Here is a 22,034-nt window from a genome sequence, read left to right on the forward strand (position 1 = left end):
GGTAATTTCGAAGGGCTGTAAGCCCTCTCTGTCCATCTTTTTTATTAAAAATGATGGGGTTTGGAGATCTTCCAGTCCTGAACACTCATGTAATTCAGTTACTTCTCCAAAAGTAATCCTGTTTATGATAATCGTAGCAGGAGAGCTGGGCTCTGCCTTCATGTGCACACCCAGAACATCTGTGGAACTTGCTCGGATCAGCGGGCTGGATATGGTTTCATAGCTGCTGAATTTCCTTACGGGTATTTTCTAAGCATTAAAATTATTCTGAGGGTCTACTCAGCAAAAACAGCTTCAGTTCTGCCTGGGGAAGGATCACCACATCGTGGAGAACCGTGTGGTTGCCCTTAAAGGTCCAGCAAGACCTAGGAAATGCAGGGAAGGAGCAATGCTCATTCACATTGACCTAAACTACATGCAGCATGATGGCATTAGCTGGCCACCCGGTGCCACTGGAAGCTTGTGCCCTGCAAGGTGGGGAGGGCAGAAAGGTGACATGTAGGCAGTTCAGGTTTCCTTCCTCTTGCCCTTGTAAGTTCTGTAATGTACCTCCGGGAGGCTCAACAGACTCCTTGTTCTTGAAGTGACAAGATGAGGAGCGAGAGATTGGGTTTAGGAATGAGGACTTGGGCATTCTGCCATGCCAATGGAGCAGAGCTGGTCCTGTGGGCATCACACTGCTAGAAATTAAAGATCCAAAGTCAGACTAGCCTGAAAGTACCAAACCTGTAGGCTGTCATGAGTTGCATGTCTGTAGATGAAGCAGAATGCTATTAAAATCAAAAGAGAGAACCATGAGCCTTTGAAAGGAGGACGTTGGCTTATGCTTTGCCATGCTGTCACCTTGCTGACACATGATTGAAAGCATCCAGTCGCTCTGGTTCTGGGATCATTCACCAGAGAACAGGAATGAGATTCTTTAAAGGTGAGCATAGAGATGTCTCTGTCATCTGGGGCATGCTGACCTGCTCTTGGGTGTTGCATCTCTACTGTGTAGAGGTGAATGTCTCAGCATGAATTTATCAAACACACGTAGAACTGTTCTCTGCTGGCACAGAACGCCCTCCTTCTGTGCCATGAAACTCTCTTAGTCTCCAAAGCAGCACTGGGAATGGGTCCTGACCCATGCTAACTGCCAGCACATGGCCAAGCGTTGCCTGAGGGAATGCAAGTTAATATAACCAAGAAATATGCAAAGGCACATCGATATTTTAACAGTAAAGGGACCCAACTTTGAGTGGCTTGGACACATTCCCTGCCGCAGACGTTGCCTCCGTGTACATTGGGAATTTAACTCCTTGCTGAGGGAGATGTCTCACAGTACTGCCACTAGCTCTCCTGGAGATGGTTTTGTGTAGCTGCAGTGAGGACTAATCTGTGGAGTTTAGGGCTATTAGTGGCCACCAATTTCAGAAAGCTTTGTTCACTAAGAGAACTCAGTGGGCTTGGAAAGAAGTTGCACCAGCTAGGGTAAAGCTTGAGCAGCAAACATCTCTTTGCCATGCTCTACAACACTGTAGGCACCATTTGTAGATAAGGAGAGTAATGTGGAGAGGGAAAAGTATCTACAAATAGATAGCGTGTTTGTGAGTAAGTCATGATACTGCCTTTAAATGTAACATCTCATTTCTTCCTTTCCAGTGAGGACCGAGTCATTGAACATTACAAGAAACTAAACGGTCAGACAAGAGGTCAAGCAATTGTAAAGTAAGTGAAATAAAAGCAACTTCTGGTGACCTTTGTTTTATCAGGAAATGTATATACTGGCCTGTAAAACCAATATGTAACTATGCCTCCCATCTCATCTAATGCTTTATTTTTAAGTGGTTATTTACTTCTTATTTAAGCACTTCTTTTCTGATCATTCTCTCGGCTTCTCAGACACGTTCTTCTCTTATGTGTTGTTTTGCAGTTACATGAGCATTGTAGAATCCCTCCCAACATATGGAGTGCATTATTATGCAGTAAAGGTACGTGCTACAAATGAGGTTTATTTATTGAATTAAACTGACTGTGGAGAGGAAGGGGGAGAGGTGCAAATAACCATCCTGCTTTCAGAGTACAATGCGCTATTGCTAAAGTCTTGTTTCGCTTCCTGTAGTAGGATAAACTTATTTCAAGTGAGTAGTGAATGTTTGGTAAATATAGCTCCCCAGAGGAAAATCCTGTTCTTCAAGATAAAACTCTCACAGTCTTTCTGTTGTGCTAGAGATGTTCAGCTCACAGGCAGCAGCAAGCTCTGGTGATGCCAGTGAACCAGCACCAAAGGGACCGGCAGCCACCCTGCTGGCAGGCTCAGTGTTCCACTCCTTTTCGTAGTTCCACAAGGTCAGATTTTTCCTAACCTGCACATCCAAGAGCAACTAACTAGGGCCAGCCATAATCTGCAGACACCAGCTCCCTTCACTTGAGATAGAAGATGGATACAGATGGAGTACACCCTTTTAATGCCAAAACACCAGACCGTATTCTAGGGATGGCGTGTTGTACCCCTCCACACACAAAACCCTTCTCTGCTTCTAACTGTGTGAATTTCATGCAGCTATTCCTGAAATTCCTTATTTCTTTTGTTTAGTGTTTTATCACCAAATCTTCCAGTCTCATACTACTATCACTGCTTCCCTGCCTGACCAGCTGTGAAGGGTTATTATTTTTCTTAAGTAGAGAAATCAATAAGAATATAGAGAAAGCTAGATCCACACTCCCCACAGCATATTCCCCCATTTATCACCCCTGAAGTTTTGCTGTGCTTCATCGTTATCTCTCTGCACGGATCATAGGGGCTTTGCATACATCTCCCACACGTGGGCTACCATAAAAACACAACGATCTGACAGTACCTGTCTCAGGGAGATGTGCTTTCCTGGTCTGTTCCTGCTAATGTGCAAGGAATTTTGTGAAACACGTTAGCCTCATCTTTTACCAGAGGCTAGGATCACTCCAACACCCTCTGCATCTCTTGGCCTACTCCAGACCAAGCAAGATCGGATGGATCGGGCTGCGTGTCCAAGCCTGCAAGCTCTTGAGAGCTGTTCCAGTGAACTCTCCATGATCAGTAAATGCCAGTGAGCATCAGTGAGGCAACAAATATTGCACATAATAGGTTTTGCTTCTGCTTGATGTGGGGGGTTTGGTTTAGCTGGGTTTTACCCTGCCTTTCTTTATCGCATTAACAGAACAGATGTAATTTCATTGAGGACTCCAGTTCAGTAAATTGCTAAGGGGCTAGTATCAGATATCAGCCATTACTCCACAAGGCCATTTTATTGCGCACTCAGACACAAAGCAGTTGGGTCCAAGCCTGTCAGACCTTATCACTTGGTAGCTCTCAGATCCCATTACTGCTTCATTTTCAAGATTAATGCTAAAATCCCTCCACATAATTCAAGTCAGCTGGCTGATTCTCTTTCCTTCCTCTCCGATCTCTGAGTGTTCAGACTGAATAATTTACATGGCAGAGAAAGAGGATGTACCACTGCACGAGGGACTAATGCCAAACCTCCCCTGGCAACATTTTGAGTAACTCGATCGCAGGTGATGCATTCTAAATGGTTTTCGATGTCATAGCTAAAAGTGAAAAAGATCTCTCTTTAACACTGAGGAGCTTTGCGACTTGAGGTAATTCAGCCAGGGCCATTTAATGGCACCCATGACATTCAAGGACATTGCTTAGAAACAAATATTTACCTTGAAATACAACCCAGGAAATCTCCAGCATTTCCTCTTCCCATTCAGTTTAACTCTATTTTTTTTTCTTTCAGGACAAGCAGGGAATTCCTTGGTGGTTAGGACTTAGCTACAAAGGAATTTTTCAATACGACTACCACGACAAAGTGAAACCAAGAAAGGTAAGTGTTTACTTTTCTGTTAAGGTCTGGGCTTGCCTCTCATGTTATAGCTTGAATTGAGGGTGTGATGTATGGCAAGTGCTGGCATTGATTCGTGTGATTTTGAAGGATGTGAAGTTTCTCCCCAACTTTGAATATCTGCAGAGAATCAGCGGATAAAAGGAGCTCTTCACTCATTAAATGCTGTGGTATGGGGGGACAATAAGTGACATTGAATCCTGTGCCTTATGCTTCTTTCTAGCGTGGTTCGTAAGACAGAAATGGGAACAGTAGGACTGGTGCTCTAGGGTTCTGCAGACCTTTCAGCCCACTAACTGTGGTGGGACTGAAGGTGCTCAGCTGACCTAAGCACCTCCTAATAGTCTGTTGTCAAGCCATAAATAGTCTGAGAGAGGGAAGATGAGGCAGGAAAGCTTCTTCCATGTATTACAACAAGAAAAGATCTGGTTCTCCCTAGAGGAGCATTACATTTGACGAGCAATGCTTTTACCAGCTGAAAAGTTAATGTCAAGCTAATAGGGCAAGAAGACTTTCATCACGTGCCTAAAGAAAATGCATTAAAAGGTTTCTGTCTAGTATCTGATTTGTTTAGGAACTTTACTTTGAGACAGTTCACAAATCAAGGCAGAGCGCATGAAGATCTGATCATAAAACTAGTGCTTAGTCATTGATGACTGGCTGTTCCGGTCTGATTGTTGCTATTTTTAGTGAGACTTTCAAGGCATCTTTTGAGAAATCCAGCTGCCAAATATCCTGTTCATTAGGGAGGAGAATGGTTTTGGTCTCCTGAGCTCATCCAACCAGGCAGACCCGTGTGCTCTGATATTGCTACGTAGGATGCAGTCCAGTACAAAAAAAGCTCATCTCTTAGCCCATACCCTGCAGGCTGGTATGCACGGTCTATCTGCAACAGTATTTGTTGTATTGCAAACCCGTGGGGATGTCAGGAGACAAGGTCTGGGGCTTGCTTGCAGGGAACTGTTCAAAACTGGAAGATTTGGAGCAACTAGGAAGCTTTTCTGGAGATGAAAATGCTGAATTAACACAGTGCATTTCTCTTTGCGTCGTCTCTGTGCCAAGGTGTCCCCTTCCCTTTCTTTTCCCTCCTCTGATCACATTCAAGTCATACATTGCCTGGTCCTCAAGGATAGCATCTTCTGTTAAAATAAACTAAAAGCAAGGTTTTAGTAGAAAAAAATAACTGCTAAGGAGGCAGCAGGAGGTAGTAGGCTCTTTGATTGGCCTTTTGTTCACTGAAGGCTGTTCATGGGGCTTTTTACTCACTGAAGGAGTGAATGAGGATGAGAGGAGGAAGGGGATCTTTACAGAGCATCTGTGCTCTAAAAGACATATCTGTTTGGGATCAATCATTACCTGCAGGGCAAGTCGTACTCACACGTGATAATTTAAAACGTGCCTAGACGAGGTGTTTGCACCCACACATCTCCAACAGTGCCAACCCCCTGGGGAAGATATGTCCTTAAGACACACCTTCAGAGGTCAGTCTTAGTGGCAGAAACATTACTTTGGAGGAAAACAGTGCCTTTCCATGGCAGAACTCAACCATCCAGAAGCTATAGCCTTTTTTTTTTCAGCCCTGATGGGATGAGAGCGTTAGGGGAGAGCATCAGAAGAAAGAAGAAGTGAGGCTCGGTACTCCAACTTCAAGAGATAAGACATCCATTTCCACCTAAGAGTCAAGTCTCCTTTCTTGGCTTCTCTATTTTTTTCTCAGCTGCACATGGTGATCTGATCTGTAGCACCAGTTTTAGAGCTTGAAAGCATCTTCGTTGGGCTCTCTGTGTCCCCCCTAACCTGCCTCTAGCTCTCCCATTGCCTCTAGAATCAGAAAGACCATGGGCATCTCCCACCCTTTTTCTCCAAGCATAATCCTAAAAGCTAGGGGGTTTCTCTTTATTCAGATTTTTTTTTCTCAGCAAATTATGTTTGAAATCCAGGAAACTACAAACATTAACGCCGCCTGACGTGTAAACCACTGAGAATTTCTGCAGCTTAGCAGAAGTGGTCATAAGTGAGAGAGGGAAGGTTGGGTGGGAGGGGAGAGTAGGAATTTCCAGGCTCAAGTTTGTTCATTGCCACAATCCAGAGACAACAGCAGTGAAGAGGCAGCCTAGATGACGATGATGATGATGCTCTCAAACCCCATCTGTTGGTCGGGGTATTCCCAAATGCACAGACTAAAGCAGGGACTGGACATATACAGAGTAGCTAAGGCTTCAAAATTTCACTGTTGTGTGCTGTTACCCTCAGAAGACCAAGTATAAAAGACTTCTTACCCCGCACAGGTGGTAAAACCCTCTGGCGAGAGCAACCCAACAGCCTCAGTGAAGCGCAGTGTTTAATTCCCTGGTAATTAAATTGTAAAATTGCACTTGATAACCCTGGTATCTGGGAGCCTACCACAGGATCTGGTTCATTTCACTGCATCAGAATGGGCTGGTTCAAGTCTCCGCTGTGCAAAAGGGAGGGGCGAGCTTTGATGAACTTTTCTGCAAGGTAAAATTAGAGGGGAGGAGGGAGTAGATTGTGTCTTTTCTGATATTTGTCATTTCATCCCCGCACATTGCCAGCACCAGAAACAAACTGAAAAAAAATGCAACAGAAAAATAAATCAGCCTTGGAAGAAACACAAGCAGAAAATTGTAGCGAGAAACCAGCTGAAATCAAGGCATTTATATAAAATGCATGCAAAAACCTTGCTTGTCTTCTAAGGGAGCTAGTAATGTTTTCCTATGATGTCATCCGAGATAGATTTCCATGCTTACTGTGTTTGCAAGTAAAACTGTAACCCACACTAAGCAGCTGAGCCTAGCTCGGGCGATCCCGTTAGCAGGCAGTCAAAACCATGTTTTTATTAAATTGCTGAAGTAAACCAGCCACGTGTCTCCAGAAAGCTAACTGGGTTTGTCAGCGAGTTGGATGAGTCTGGAGAGGAGAATTGGGGCTGACATGGGGCCAGAACCTGATCTTGCTGGCAGCAGAGGCAGAAGTCCTCCAGCATTACTGGGGGTGCAGCTGAGATGGGTATCTGGCACCTAGTTGGAGGTGGTTCAGGCAGGAATGCAGGGCCATTAAACTGGAATGCAGCTTGTGCTGGGCTGCAGAGCCTAATGGGACTCTGAGCTTCTATTTTTATGTTCCCTCCTGCCTCGATCTGTGGAAGCCCCAAAGCTAACCAAAGCCATCACTTTGAGGCATATCGTTCTCCCGGTACGTCCAGGGGCTAGCTCCCAGACTCAGTAAGCCCTGCCAAAGGCTGCCTCTGAAATGCTCACTGTTTAAACACAGGTTTGGTCCATAGCAGTTACGATCAGACAGCAGTTCATTCTTAGGTGCTAAATAAATGTAAAAGTTTCAGTCTTATGTGAGTAAATGTAACAAAATCCATCACTGCAGCTGAAAAAGAAGAGAATAGGGAAAGATGGCTTCTGTCCTGCTAGAGAATGTCCTGCTAGATGGTGTCCTGCACATCCTCCAGGATGTCAAGGCATGCTAGAAGTTCACAAGTGGCTTGCAGAACTTGGGTCGTTTCTGTAGCAGCAGTGCACAGCTTCTGGGATGGATAGAATCCATCTCCTTCTATATTGGTGAGGACGTAGCTTCTACAAACTCTTCCCTGTGAAGGGAAAGGGCCCTTCAATCCTGGTGTGCCTTGGAAAAGCACATCACAAAGGAGTCACTGTCCTGTTGGGCTCAAGACCCACCATCATGGGCCAGCACTTTCCAAAATTCATGATAAACCAAAGCACATTCTTTGGAGCCAGGTCTTCAGCAAGAATAAGCCTCTCTGCAGCTATATTGTCCAGGTACGTTGGTTCATTTTAACCAGCAGGTAGGAACATAACTCCACTCCGTCCCAAGAGACCCGTGCATGAAGCAGCAGCGCTGTAGCCTGTAGCTGTGAGATCTGCGTGTTCCAGCAGCTGCAGTAGCACCAGGCACGTCTCTGTTGTTCTAGGGGGATATTGGCACTGCCATAAGAGCCCAAAGGCATCTTTCAGTGCACACAAGCTTAGCAGTTAGTAAACAATTAACTTGAAGCTGAAGAATGAGTGATGAACAAAGTCAGCCAAAGGACTTCCAACAAACGGACAGATAAATTGTTTAACTTACCACCAAAAATAAAATGACCTTAAAGAGAGCCTGGTACGGTTTGGTTGCCCTGAAAGATATACCACTCCGTGGTGTTATCTGATTTTCTTTCACCAGAAGCTAGTGGCTAAGAAACTTAGGGTGAGCCTTTTTTTTTCAGGCTCATAAACATTATCAGTGTTCTCATTCTCTGGTGGACTGAAGAGAATCCAAAAAGAATAGTTTTGGAAATGAGATAAAATGTGGGGCATCCCAAAATTCAGCTGTAGCTTGACAAAAATTTCCCCTGTGACAGCCAAACATCCATTTCTGCCATTTCTTCCCCCCGTTATCCTTTCTCTGAGATCAAACGAAGCATGCTGTGAAAATACTTTATCCCTTGCCGCAATGTCACCACAAAACTATGGACTCTCATTGTAGAAGAATTTAATATGCAGTGTTTGTTGGAAATCCAAAACAACAGTGAGAGCTTGATTTACACATGTGAAAAGAAGAGCTGAGCTGGAGCCATCCTGCCAAGCAACACAAAGCACGGGCAAAATCAGTACTCGATGGGTCTGATTAGAGACAAATCACCTGCTCGTCACCAGCAGGGACAAAATAATCAGCACGTTAATTTTGTCCAGCAAGTGAAAGATTGCTGCGTGATGTCACTTGGCCTTTTCCGAACAGCAAGAGATAGAGTGAACTTTCCCAGTTCCAGAGGCAAAATGAGATATTTACACAGGAGGAGCAACAGCCTAATTAAGAGCCTTTTTATTGCAGAACAAATAGCGATCCTCTCCGCTTTAGGGCATAATGAAGCACTGTCAAGTCAGTAATTTCATTGATGGAGTGGTTAAACTTGTGCTTCCTGTGGCGAAGGAATGACAGGCCAGTAACTTAAAAAAACACAAAGTAGGGCTTGATGTGAAATTTAGAGAAACTAATGAATGCTGGGGAGGAGGAAGATGACAAATTGGTCCCTATCCCAGCTGGTCGGAGAAGACCATCAGAACAGCCAAAAAGGTGAAAGAAACGTGAATTTCAACTAAGTTAAAGGGAGCCCAATTCACTTGCCTAAATCCTTGCCACGTGAAGCGTTAAAGATAAAGAGCATAGAAGGGTTAAAGGTAAGACTGGGGGTGGGGGTGGGCGACCCCTCTATCCGGAGTTACAACGCTGAATTGGTAATATTCAGGCAGGATTTTGAGAGGTGCCATCAACCCTCACACTCACGGAGGGTGTTTGATTTGGCAGCGAGTTGCTTTCTGTTGTCAGAGGCATGGAGCACGTGTAGCACTCCTCTCACTGGCATGCCACGGGGTGTATGGAGAAAAGAATGGCCTTTCTCTAGCACACCCACAACCAGCTGGGGCTGGACACAGCGTATCGTCCTCGTGGCTAATTGGGCCTTTCTTAGAACAGCATTATTTCCTAAGACATTTGCAATCATCTTTGCACAGCAGACAGGGATAAAATATTTAAAATTTACAAGTGATGCAAGAGGAGCAGAAAACACTTCCAGGAAATGCTGCCTTAAAAGCTAGTGGAGTCTCAGTGGCATCGCTGTAATAAATTATTCACCGTGATTAGCTGGCTGTTAAGGACTACCTGCTGACTCCTTCTGCTCAACGGTTTTATTTCTCTTCCCCTGGCTGATCCTTCATGCTTTTTGGATTATGGACTCGGCTGTAAACTGAACCAGTCTTCAGGTCACGGCAGGTTCAGCTCGTTTTATAGTGCAGTAATTCAGTCTTGGTTTAGTGCTTGGAAATGCGGTGCACTGGAGGAGGGAGACGGACACGAAGTGAGGTTCCTCACCCTGCTGGTCCTTCTCGTGGAGGAGGTTGCTCACTCCATTTCCTTGTGTATCAAAATCTAAGACCCAGACCTGTGGCCACCAAAGAGCACCCATAGTTTAAGGCCTTTCCCTGCTGAATCGTGTCCTCAGTAGCACCTTTTTGGAGGCTGCTTGCTTCGGTTTGGAGTGCCCTCCACCCAGCACCAGGCTTTTCTCCTTTTTGCTTTCTTCCTCTACTTGTCCTCAGCACCCCACTCAGCCTTGCCACTGCACCCCACTGGGCCAAAAAATTGCCAAGAGCACTGGGAGATGAATAAATCGGATCAAAGTGCATTGAGCTGGAAAGCAAGATTTTATCCCCAAGATGGAGAATTTCCATGGGGTTTGGCTGGACGTGGTGCTAGGCTGTGATTTAGTGAATACTTCTGGCAGCAGTACCAGCTTCAGTGGCCTTCACCACTCTCCTATCCCATCCCAGCCCAGAGAAAGAAACTGCTCCAGCAAAGTGATCAGGGCTCAGCATAACCCAGCCAAAAAAGAGCAGCCACTTTTAACCTTGAGCAGTTCCCAGTCCCGTTCACCATCCAGCCCACAGTCAGCACCACCAGCACAGCTGTAGGAGCTGGGTATAAATCACAGTGGCCAGAGAAAGAAACTATCATTCACCTACACAACGACTTTGTGGAGTGAGACGAGGACTTCACAGCTCAGGACAAGACAGAAAGAGTTGGCTCCATGGAATATGCCATGGCTGAATCAGGATGAATTAACTATAAGGTACATAAGCACCACTTCTTCTCATATATAAGCTAGTAAAAGTTTGGTTCAGTGTCTCTCCCAAACAGGGCTGATCTCAGACAGCTAAGGAGGTTGTGACTAAGGAGGACTGATTAGGTAAAGTGACTTCTAAAAACGTGCTAGCCAGTCATACAACAGTCATGCTCAGTTTCCTTTATCGATGTAGATGGGTTCCTCCATCACCTATAATGCTTGTAAGCACTAACACATAGCCTGGGGCACTGCTGTCTTATAAGCAAGCCGGCACTATTTTGGGGTTTGGTGTATGTGGTGATACTGTCAGGCATAAAATCCCAGGGTTTGCTGCAAGAATCCGCATTCACAAAATACAGGAGTACCCATCAAAGTAAAATCCACTTGCTCTAAGTGTCATATTCAATTCTTAAAGGGTATTTCCCTACTAAAGCAGCCGCCAAATCTTAAATGATTCTGCAGCTCACAGCAGGAGCTTCAACAAGATGTGAAGACAAATCACTCTGACAGCACGAGGTGAAACAAATTGGAGCTCAGCACGCTGGAGTTAGGGAAGAGATCTGGAGCGAGACCAAGGCTTCCTCAAGCACTCGTGCTTGGCTCTGAAGTGGCAGCAGGCTCCTCACCCTTCCCAAATGCTGTCTCAGCTCACCAGGACTTGCTGCTCCAAAGGTCTGGACATCTCTAGCACCAGGTGAAGCCAGGCAGGAGTTCAGTGGCTGCAAATCTGAGGCATCTTGAAGTGAGTGGCCTGGGCAGGAGGCTCAGAAGGTCACGCGTGGCAGCACTTTGCCATGTGTATGGGATTCCTGCTGTTGTAGGACCCTATAAGCAGAAACCCTGCATGGCAGGTGTATTTTCAGGCACACAATCCAATCGGTTTGTGCATCATCATCCCATGACTGGGTAGGGGGTGGGGATGGGTGTTCCTGTGTTTGGGTTCCAAGGTGGATGTGCTTTACAAAATGTTAGGGATTGGAAGGGACCTTGAAAGAGCATCTAGCCCAATCCCTTAGTCCTCGATCATCTAGCCCAATCCCCTTTAGCTGGAGAAGGCACGGGGATCTTCAGGTAAGAGAGTGGCATAAATCATTGGAGTGAGCCATAGCTGGCTCCTGGGCAATAGCTTGGGCATCCTTTATGCAAGACATAGAACAGTGTGTCAGAAAGTCACTTGGATGTGCACATAGAGGAGAAAAAAGGGAGGGAAAAAAATATAAGAATCAGTAAGAAAAGTTCTCTACAAATGTATTGATCAAGATGCACTCAGCGTGGTGACAGCAGCGCAACATCTAACAGCATCTGCCAAATGTTTGTGCAGTGTAGGTGGGTTTGGTCAGCTATAAGATTGAAGTCTGATCTCCCGGGGTGCATACAGCTATAGACACCAATATCAAGTGACGTGATGTAGGCAAATAATGTTTTGTCCAAATAACAGCTCTTCGCTCTGAGATCTGATGCTTTGCTGTCACTCGGAGCACATGACCCACTCTGAAATTTAATAGGGAATCATCTCTCCGGAATGGAAATGAAGGCGGAGTGGTGATTATATAGACCGAGATGCCATTTCTGCTTGCTCAGGCCAGAATTTTTTTGGTGGGGTGGTCCCATGAGAACAGCACGCAGCAAAAAGGATCTCAAGTTGGACCAGAAACGGTTTGGCCAAAAAAAAAAAAAAAAAAAAAAGAGTCCCAAAGCCTGAGGGGAAGAAGTAATTAGATAGTGAGCTGGGATTGCTGACAGACCACCAAAAGTCCTGCTTAGCCAAACCGCTCCCTCCTTCCTTGGGGGAAGGGAGGACAGCAAGCCTCTGGGAAGATCATTGGTGGGGTTGCTTCCCCACATCAAACCACACAGGAAACCTTTTATTTTTTTGTTCCAGAAAAGAGAAAAAAAAAAAAGAAATGCCCCAAACTAATAGAAGTACGGGAGTGAAGGGAAGTATGGCAGGAGGGAGGGCTGGGATATGGTGCAGCAGCATCCTCATCTCCTGACCCGGGGGGCACCCCGAGCGCCGGGTCACGCTAATTCAGAGGTGACAGCCCGTGGAAATCTGCTGGTAAATCTGCCAGCGAAACAAGATCCCGTTTGTTTGAGCCGAGGTGGTGGATCAAACCCTTCCTCGTTCACTCCGGCTCGTTTGACAGAGGTATGATTGATGGCAGCAGGACTGGCTCGAGGCAGAACACAAATCCACGGCCGGAAACCGTGGCCCCGCTGAAATCGCTGGGACAAAAACTGCCATTGACTTGGCTGGAGCTGTGATTTCCACAGAGCTTCAAGCCAGAGAGGGACCGCTCAGAGCCTCCGCCCTGACCTCCTGCATAACTCAGACCCTAGAATTGTGCTTGCTGCTTTGTTCGGAGGAGGGAATTACATTCCCGAGGAGGAATTTTTTGTGTTGCTGTTTGCTTTGTCTTTAAACTGGAGAAGAAAAAAAAAAAAAAAAAAGACTTGGGAGTTTGGAGCTTTACTCAAGCAAGCTGTGCGAAGAGGCTGCCATTGTTTAGTTTCATTGTTTAGGACCAGTTTTAGGACCAGGAAATCCTCCAGGGTTGGCTCTTGCCCGTAGCGTAGGAGAGCAAAGGGTTGCATTTGAGCTGTTAGAAACGTGCCACGTTGTTTCCCTGCCTTTCCTAGAAGGGTTTCAGAGCACCCAGTCTAAGTGCTACGGTGGTGATTTAGAGGGACGATTGTTCCTTCTGCATAGGGTGACTTAACGAGGCATTAATCATCTACGAAGCCGAAAGACTTGAAGGACCGGGAGATGCCGTGTAGGTCGGTGAGTCCAGCAGCAGTCACAGCAGGTCATTCATTTGATGATTACAAAGAGAAATCCACGTCAAGGAGGCCATTGGAGGTCTCTAGCCCAGCCTCCTGCTCAAATTTGGGCCAGCTTCCCAGATAAATCAGGTTACTCATGGCCCTAGTGTTTGACTGCTGGTTCCCACCGTGTCCCCAGCAGTGCACGGTGCCCAGCCCAGCGCCAAATCCAGCTCTCTGGGCACAGCAGGTAGAAGACAGCATCAGGAAACCTGCCTCACCGTGAGGCAGAGAAGTCTGAGCATTGCTCCAGGTGTTATTATTTGGGCATTTTTCTTTAGGAAGCAGAATCCAGAGGGCACTGGGCACCAACCACCTCGGCTGCCCTTCGGCAACCCTCTCTGTCCTGTCCCTGCCACCAGCTACCGACGAACTCTGCTCCCCACACAAGGGCATGAGGACCCAGCCAGAAACGCTCCCCTCTGCTCACTCAGCAAACACCTTCCCTCCTTCCTCAGGAGCCTCTGGCATTCTTCACGTGCTCTCGCACTGCCCCTACCTCCTGCTGGGTGCAAACTCCACCGCGTCATCCCCACGGTCAATAAAAGCGGTAAAAAACCCTCTTCAGGCTCACGAGGCTGGAGTGGATGCAGATCCCCGGGCCTCCTCTCCTCCAGGCTCAGCTTAATTAGGGAGCAGCTAGCAAACCACAAAAGGAGCTTGCGTCTGAAGGGCTTTGACTGCAGCTCTTTGCAACCAGTCGCAAGCATCTGGTGCCTGGCGAGCCTGCCGGCCTCTTGGAAGGGCTCTGCAACCAGAATATGCCTGTAGCTTGCACCTGAATTCCCCACAACGCACCCTGGAGGGCTCAGGTCCCTCCCCTGGCTCCTTCTCTAAGCTGCCAGCTTTGAAAAAAAAAAAAAAAAAAAAGAAAAAAGAAAAAAAAAGCTATTTCTGGTACTGCTTTCCCCACCGTAGCCGCCCCAAGCATCAGAAATGGCACGCGTGGTCCGATAGGGAACATTTATTCCCCGGGCTGCCCCTCGGATGTTTGCAGGTTGAGAAGCAGTCTTGCAAAATGGAGCGATAGCTCTGGTTCCAGTCATATTGTCGGGATGAATCAGAGCCCTCTGCGCAATCTCTGACTCAGAGGAAGAGGGAAAAAGGGCGATTCTCCTCTTTTCTTCTCTTCTCTTCTCTTCTCTTTTAGCAGCCTCTTTCCCATTCTCTTTTGTGCAGCTGTGCTCAAAAGCCCGTCTCGGGGAGGCTTCCTTAAGCATCCAGCAAGGACCGAATGAGCTCATGCGCAGCCTGTAATGATGGCAACTACCAGAAATTGTTCCCATCTGAAAGCTGCCCGCTGCTGCTCCATCCAAAGCGGGCTGCTGACCTCAGAAGAGATCCCAGGGGGAGAAATACCACATCACAGCGGCTCGCCCCGCCGCAAGCCCCACTAATTGCCCCCTTGCCTGCAGGCTCTGAGTGAGAGCAGCCTCTAAAGGCCCGTGGAGCTGTGCTCTCAGGGACATGCTGTGTTACCAAGGGGCTTTCTCCTTAAGCCTCATTCCCAGCGTGGTTGGGGACATGCTGTCCCTGTCCCTGCTGCGAGGTGCCTTTGGGCTGAGGAAGCCCAGACCTGTGGTTTTCCATCTCAACGTGCAGGTCCCTCCGCCCCTGACACAACCCCAGGAAAGCCAATAGAGATCTTCCCACCCACGGGGGCAAAATCTACCAAAAAAGACAGCCAAATGTCACAAAACCAGACCCTGTCTGTGTGGGAAGAGGCAAACCTGCCATGAATTTGGATGCTTTGGCTCTAAGCCCAAAACGGGCTCTCCAAAACCTGCATGCCTCCGTTGTCGCCGCATTTCCACAAGACTGCTGAAATTATGACCAGCTCCCTGCTGCGGCTCTTATTCCCCTGTGAAGGCTGCGAGCAGCAGCGTGGTAAAAGGATCGTGATGGGTAAAAATTACGCTTCCATTTAAGACCCACTCACGGCAGCTCGTGCAGCTGGCACCCAATTAATGGCATCCGCTGGAAACCCTGCGGAAGCCGAGCAACCGGCGAAGGGAACAGCTCGTTTCCACAAGGGGGTCTGGCTGGAGGGAGGAATCAGGCGTTTTCCTCCTGCGGGGTTGTGTTTTCTTGGGGGCAGTCGCCTTCGTGCAGGTGGGATTCCTCCTGGAAACCAGGACAGGAGGAAGGGTGAGACCTCTCGGATCAACCCGGGCAAAAAGGAGGGGGAGGCTGGATGATATTTGGGCAGCAAAGGGAGAGCACCGTTAGGTGTAGGTGTTGAATGCCATTTGGGGCACTGCTGGGTGTCCAAGCCATCCGTGTGGGGCTGGCACACACGGCACTGGCCCTACAGGGGTCCTGCTCCCCCCTGGGATAGCAGCGGGGGCCTTTTGGGGCACCCCAGGGCACAAGAAATGTCCCTGGGCGCCTGCGCTTGGCCATCTGACAGCTCCCCCGGAGGTGCACGTGTTTGGACAGTTGGAGTTAATCAGCGAAGGGAAACGGAGCTGCAGCTAACGAGCTGAGCACCAGGAGGTTTGTTAGAGGACGAAACAGGACAGGGTGAGGGCACGAGAGCCACACGGAGGAGGCTGAGGGTAGGAAATCCCCAAATCCCCGCGTCTCCCTGCACAGTGCATCCCAGGAACTGCAAAAAGGGGTTTCCAGTTCCCATTGCGCCACGCCAGAATGACAGCAGGGGACGCAGGGACAGGGGGGAGAATTTCTGCAGGGTGTGAACCGCCGGGTTTTGAGCCGCTTATGGGTTCCACGTGTCCGAGAGCCTCCCAGACACGTCCCCTCCGCGTGCTGTGCAGCCCCGTTCCCCCCTCTGCGGTCCGCACGGGCATCTGGAAGCGCAGAGGGATGTTTCGGAGGCCCACGTGGCGGTCTCCTGCTTGACCCCTGTTGTTGTCAGCGGGAGTTTGGGCCCCAAACTTCCTTTGGGAGCCTTTGAAGCTCGGCTGAAGCTCGCTGAGGGCTCGGAGGGGAGACAGGCTTCACATTCAGCTCGCAAGTTCCCGGCTTAACCCTTTCACCCCAAACCCGTCCTATCTCGGCAGGGAATATAATAGGTATTTCTGTGCTCCGTCCGGGCCTCGTGGCTTTTACGCAGGGACTCATTTCTCCACGGGAGGAATCAATCAGCCCTCCAAGGGCATAAAACCCAGCCCTTCGAGCTCCCCATCCCCCTTGTCTCCCTTCCTTTCTTTGCCCTCCCACCACGGGAACGACCCCGTGGACACCGAGCAACTGCGCGTCTGAGGGGGACACCGAAATTTAGCACAGTGGGGCTGTCCACTCGTAGAAAGGAAAAAAAAAAAAAAAAAAAAAGCAAAATACAGAAAGACAACCCTTGGAAGCTCCCACAAACACAACTATTTTCAACGCTCGTGCCCCTAGTGAAGAGAAAACGCCCGGGTCCCCGCTGTGGCGTGCTTTATTTTCGAGTTCTCGCCTCCCCTAGGAGCTTCATCGGTGCAAAACCAAATCACGCCTCCTGTTTACTTATCTCGGGAGCGCTGACACTGGCAAGCGGCTTATCTTGGCGTGGCAGGAGCCAGCTCCTTCCTTGGGGGTCGGGCAGGAACTGCACAGGAGCTGCCTGGAGTGGCAGAGGGAGCATAAATCAGGGAGAGCTCTGCTGCCTCGGCTCCTGGCCGAGGGAACCAGCCCCGAGCCTCCCTCCTTGCTCAGGGCAGCGTTGGTTTTGTCTGTATCTTATTTTGAGGTGCCAGCAGCTGGGGTCAAAGCCGGGCTGGGGACCCAGCACCCCAATATTGAGCCGCACCCCGACACCGACCCGCACCCCAAGCAGCTGCCCTACAAAGCGAGGCTGCCGTCGCCCCTCCGAGCTCTTCTCTGCCCTGTGGGGTCGGCCCAGCTGCCCACCCTCGAAGGGAAAAAATCAAAACTGAAATATTAATTCAATATTAAAAGCAAAAGGCACCGGATCCCGGCTTTCCGTCCTTTTTCTTTTTTTGCGGGTGGAAAGCGCGCGGGGCGAGCCGGAGCCGGCTCCATCCCCACCTCCCTGCGGGGAACGGGGATGGGGAAGGGGAAAAGGGATCGGGGAAGGGGCTCGGGGAAAGGGAAAAGGAAAAAAAAGGGATCGGGAAAGGGGAAAGGGAAGGGGAAGGGGAAAGGGGCCGGGCCGGGCGGAGCGGGGCGGAGCGGGGCAGCCCCCGGCGCGGCTCCGGGAGGGAGCGGAGGGCAGGGACGCGGGCAGGGCTTGCGAGGAGGAGCCTCACCCCCTGCTTCTCCCCCGCAGATCTTCCAATGGAGGCAGCTGGAGAACCTCTATTTCCGCGAGAAGAAGTTCTCGGTGGAGGTGCACGATCCGCGCAGGTGAGAGCCGAGCCGTGCCGAGCCGTGCCGGGCTCTCCGTGGTGTTGTTTTTTTTGGGGGGAGGGGGGCTCGCTTCCAGCCGGGGGCTGCCCCTTCTTTTCTCGGGCTTTGGAGCTGCTCTCGCCCTTGTGTGCCTCCCTGCTTTCCCCTCCTAGCGGGATTTTTTTTCCTTCCCTCCGCTTCGGCACCCTCCGAGCGTCCTCCCCAAATCCCGCTGGGAGCTGTGCGCCCCGTTTCGCACCCACGCCGCTTTGGATGGAAATATTCAGCAGTTTGACGGACAGGAATGGCACCGGACCAGGGGCAGGCTGGATGAAAGCCCATCGGTCTGTTCAACAAGGAGTTTTGTGGTTTTTTTTTCCGTATTTTAGAGACCTAACGTGGGAGAGAGCGAGCTGAAGGGACCGTGCTGCATCTAAAGCCTGCACCCCCTTGCTCATCTGCGCTACTGCGGGCACTGCCCAGCGTGTGCCCGGCTCCCTAAGCTCTTCCCACTCAAATCCATCTCCTCCTTGCACAGTAAACGTGAACGCAGCTGATAGAAACCCGCTCCCTTCCCCGGGCCGATTTGATGGGCTGCTGGCAGCAGCGTGTTTTGCTGATCAGTCAGCTGTGAGCCTGTTTCACCTGTTTCCCGTGCCGATCTGTGTACTAATCCCTGGGCTTTTCAGGGGGAAATTTTGCATGCAGCTTCTCCCTGCGTTTGCCCTGCTCAGAGCAGGGTCACGCCGACACAGCGGTGCCTGTGTCCCCAGGTAGGTTTTATCAAAGCAAAAAACGAGCGGAGCAGCTGATACCAGGCTGCAGCTCCGGGTCAGCAGAGCCTCGGAGCATCTGCTTGATATTAAGCATGGAAATAGTCACATGAAATCCAGCAGAGCCAATTCCCAACGTTGGGAAGGCTCCGGGAGCTCTTCCAGCAGCAGGAGCTGGGGCAGGGGGCGTTCATTCCCCCCACCAAACCTTCGGCAGCGGGCAAGGCCTCAGAAATGTGGGCTGGGAGCAGCCAGCTGCAAGAAGCCCCCAAACACCCAGGCTGGCAGCTTGCTGGAAGCAGAAATTGCAAGGAGGAGAAAAAAAAATAGCTCCGGGACGCTCGAGGCGTGATGATATTTGCCACTCGGGGTCATGCGTGAAACGTGACCACCCGGAGGGGCTTCTCTTTCCAACCCTGTGCCGTTCGTGTTCAGAGGGTAGGAATTCCTGACGCTGGAGAGCTGCTGGTTTTTATTCCACCGGTGCTGTTCCTCTGAATCAACACCGGGAAGACAAAACCCTGTCCAGCGTGGGTTTTTCTCAGCCTGGTGCTTCCTCTCTGCAATCAGCGGGGTTGAATTTTGCAGCCTGAGAGCACCACCGCTGGGCTCAAACGGGCACTCTGGCACTTTATCAGTGGCTTTTTCTCTCTCTAAAGCAGCCTGGCAATGTGGTGGGAGCACGGCTCAGGTTGTCGCAGCCTCCTGGCCGAGGGGGAAGGACCCTGCAAGGCAGAGGACTGGCCAGCGCAGTGCTCCCTCCGCATTCCTCTCCCTGTAGCCAAACCAGAGCCTGAGTCAGCAAAGCCACGCTCACAGGCACAGGAGGGCCAGCGCGGCTCCGTGCTTGTGGCCAGGGCTGGGCAGCACAACGCATGTTTCTCAGCCCTGCCCCTGCCCGTGGCTTCCTGTCCCGAGCAAACCCTTTAACCTCTCTTCGTCTTGGTTACTTATCCCATGAAGGAGTATAGGATGGCACCAGAATTAAGGCTCGAGTTAGTGTTTGAGCGCCTTAAAGCTTCAGAGCCTCGTACGCTGCTGTGCTGCAGAGGTTGGTGTCCCTTAAATCACCACAAAGCATCCAGAGCTGAATCCCCTCTCCAGCCTGGATCCAGGAGCACCTCCCTGCACGGCCCTCGTTCCCCATCCAGCGATGGGGATTCAGGAACATGTTTTGCATGGCTGAAAAGTCCCTGACACGAGAGCTGTGTCCCCCGTTTCCCAAGCGGACCCTGGCCAGCAGCTCCCATTTCTCGGCAGGGTTTTGCTTTTCTTTCATTCTTGGCTCTGTCACTGCTCCCTTTCCCCACGTGCCTGCCCTGCGCTCCACCTTCACCTCTGGTTTCAAACAGCTCCCGGGCACGCCGGAGAGGTGGCAGGAGGGGAACCAGCATTTGAGCAGATTTGAGGACTTCAGAGCGCTGGGCAGAGAGTCAGCCAACCCCTGCACTTCCCAGTAGAGCTCCTGCAGTGTCACCTCCACGTCTGCACTGCACAAAGGGGCTGCGGAGCCCCTCCATAGCATCCCCTGCTCCCTTTCCCCCTTCCCCTTTCCAATCCATGTCCCTATATCAAAGCCCATAACAAAAGCATCCCATTTCTGACCTAGCCTGCGCTCTCATTCAGGGCTTTGCTGGTGGGGTTAGAGTTGAAGGATGGGACAAGCAGGCAGTTGTGTACAGCTGTGAAAGCAGGGGAAAACCTAACCTGTATTTTTTTGCTAATCTTTGAGGACAATTGTGAGTCCCAGAGAGGAAACGGCTCTCATTTTTCCTGTTTTTATATTCACTCAGCTAATCTCTGAGTAGCACTCTTCTCTCCAGGGCAGCGGGCAGCCCTCTCCGAGCCTCACAACTTCCCAACCCATACGGCAGGCCCTGCTGCATCCGCCTACCAGTGGGGAAAGAGAGGTACCTGAAGAGCTTCTCCCACATCATCTGAAGCAGCTGTCGATCCTGGGGCTCTTTGGTTGTCACCAGGACCCTGATATTTGAGATCCACCATCCGGAGGCAGTGGAGGGTGTGAGGATTTGGCCTCGGGTGGCTCAGCATGGGATGAGACACGCAGGATTCACCCAAACTTTGGCATCAGTGACTCCTGTGGCTGGCGTCAGCTCGGCTGAAGCCAGGAGTCCAGTTCGTACTGGACAAACTGGAAGATCTTTCCTGGTAGACCTCCGGTGCTTTCTAACTAGAGTCATCTAGAGTAGAGGCTGCCTTGATTTGAGCAGCAATTTCCCTCTGCTCTCTAAGCATTTTTCTCTGCTTTTCCTCTGAGGTCTGTGGTTGTTTTCTGAGGCAGGACGTATCTCAGGAAACCGTGGCGTAACCCCAGCTCATTCTTTCTTTCTCCCTAGGGCATCTGTGACCAGGAGGACCTTTGGGCATAGTGGCATCGCTGTGCATACGTGGTACGCCTGCCCGGCGCTGATAAAATCTATCTGGGCTATGGCCATTAGTCAACATCAGTTCTACCTGGACAGGAAGCAAAGCAAGGTAAGCACGTTGGAGGTGAGGAAGTTTATGCGTTGTGTGACTCGTTCTCACCACCCAAGCACCCAGCAAGGTCCAGGTGGCTCCTTTGCTGCCGTCCCTTTCCACGTGAGGTCAAAGAAGGGCAAAATAGCTCAAAATGCCTGCTGACTTTGGCCAGGTTGAGGGAATTTGTGATGAATTTGCGTCTATGGGAGTGAGGTTTGAAGGGAAAGTTGGACTGAACTGTGGCCAACGTGGGGAAGCCAAAATCTGGAGGCAGATAGGGTCGTGTCCGTGTCTGGTTTCCACACATCTTCTGGTTCTTGAATTCTGTCATAAAGTTAGGGCAGCTTCCTAGAAGTGAGTGCAAAGCAGCTTCAGGCTACACACCTGCCTCTGAGTTCTTCTTGCTGTCCTTTGCCTTTTACCCTCATTTTTTTCCCAGAAATGAGGGGAGGGGCATGATTTCTGTCTCTCCATCACAGCAGTTGGGGCAGGCTGCTGACAGCCTGGTCTTACAAGGAACTGTCCCGAGGTGGTGCCACACAAAGGGCTGCTCAACACACAAAAGAAACCACCTTGAAGCCAGGGGAGCGTGTGTATTCCCTCTAATTCTTTTCACCAACAGTAATTTTAGGCATACCCAGAGCAGCAGGAGATGGCTTTGATCGCTTTAAGATCCTTTAGAGACAGAAGAGAGGCTTCTCGTGCAGACATCCCTCTTCATACGAGCCTGCTGGTGCAAAACTTTACAGATCAGATAAAAGCTGTATCGAGTGGGTGCCTGCTTGTGAACACGGACAAAATTGCAAACTCACCTGATGGCAAGGAAGAGTTTCCAGTCCCCCACTTCTACTCAGCACCACCAGGGCAATGCCACCACCCTCCCCGTTTTGCCCAGCTCTTGCTCTCCATAAAACAAGCCCGCAGTCAAATAAGAGTTTAGATTTATTTATTTTTTTTTTTACTTTTAGCCAGATGGATTCGCTGATCTAGCTGCAAGGTATTTAGGTCACTAGCAAGCAACAAACAAAAGGAGATTCCCGCTCCTCCCATTTCTTTGGTAGGATACTGGGTCTTTTAAATGCCCGGGACTTCCCTTCAGTGACTTCTTTTGTTGCTGGCAGATTGTGTTTCAATCCCAGCTCCCCTCTCCCA

The 22,034-nt window shown here is 49.8% G+C and overlaps 1 protein-coding gene across 2 annotated transcripts in view; it reads left to right on the plus strand.

Annotated features, from left to right (window-relative positions):
* FRMD4A (FERM domain containing 4A) overlaps positions 1-22,034 on the plus strand; it is a gene marked incomplete at both ends in the record, with an annotated part of 344,634 nt that overhangs the window by 296,466 nt on the left and 26,134 nt on the right. For both annotated transcript variants that reach the window (XM_084306545.1, XM_084306544.1), the window contains 5 exons: positions 1,642-1,707; positions 1,913-1,970; positions 3,762-3,848; positions 17,570-17,646; positions 20,759-20,897. In XM_084306545.1, the coding sequence (XP_084162671.1) occupies positions 1,642-1,707; positions 1,913-1,970; positions 3,762-3,848; positions 17,570-17,646; positions 20,759-20,897 (427 nt within the window). The remainder of the gene's footprint in view (positions 1-1,641; positions 1,708-1,912; positions 1,971-3,761; positions 3,849-17,569; positions 17,647-20,758; positions 20,898-22,034) is intronic.

The sequence above is a fragment of the Netta rufina genome (assembly GCF_964035555.1).
Source record: "Netta rufina genome assembly, chromosome: 1".
Lineage (NCBI taxonomy): Eukaryota > Metazoa > Chordata > Aves > Anseriformes > Anatidae > Netta > Netta rufina.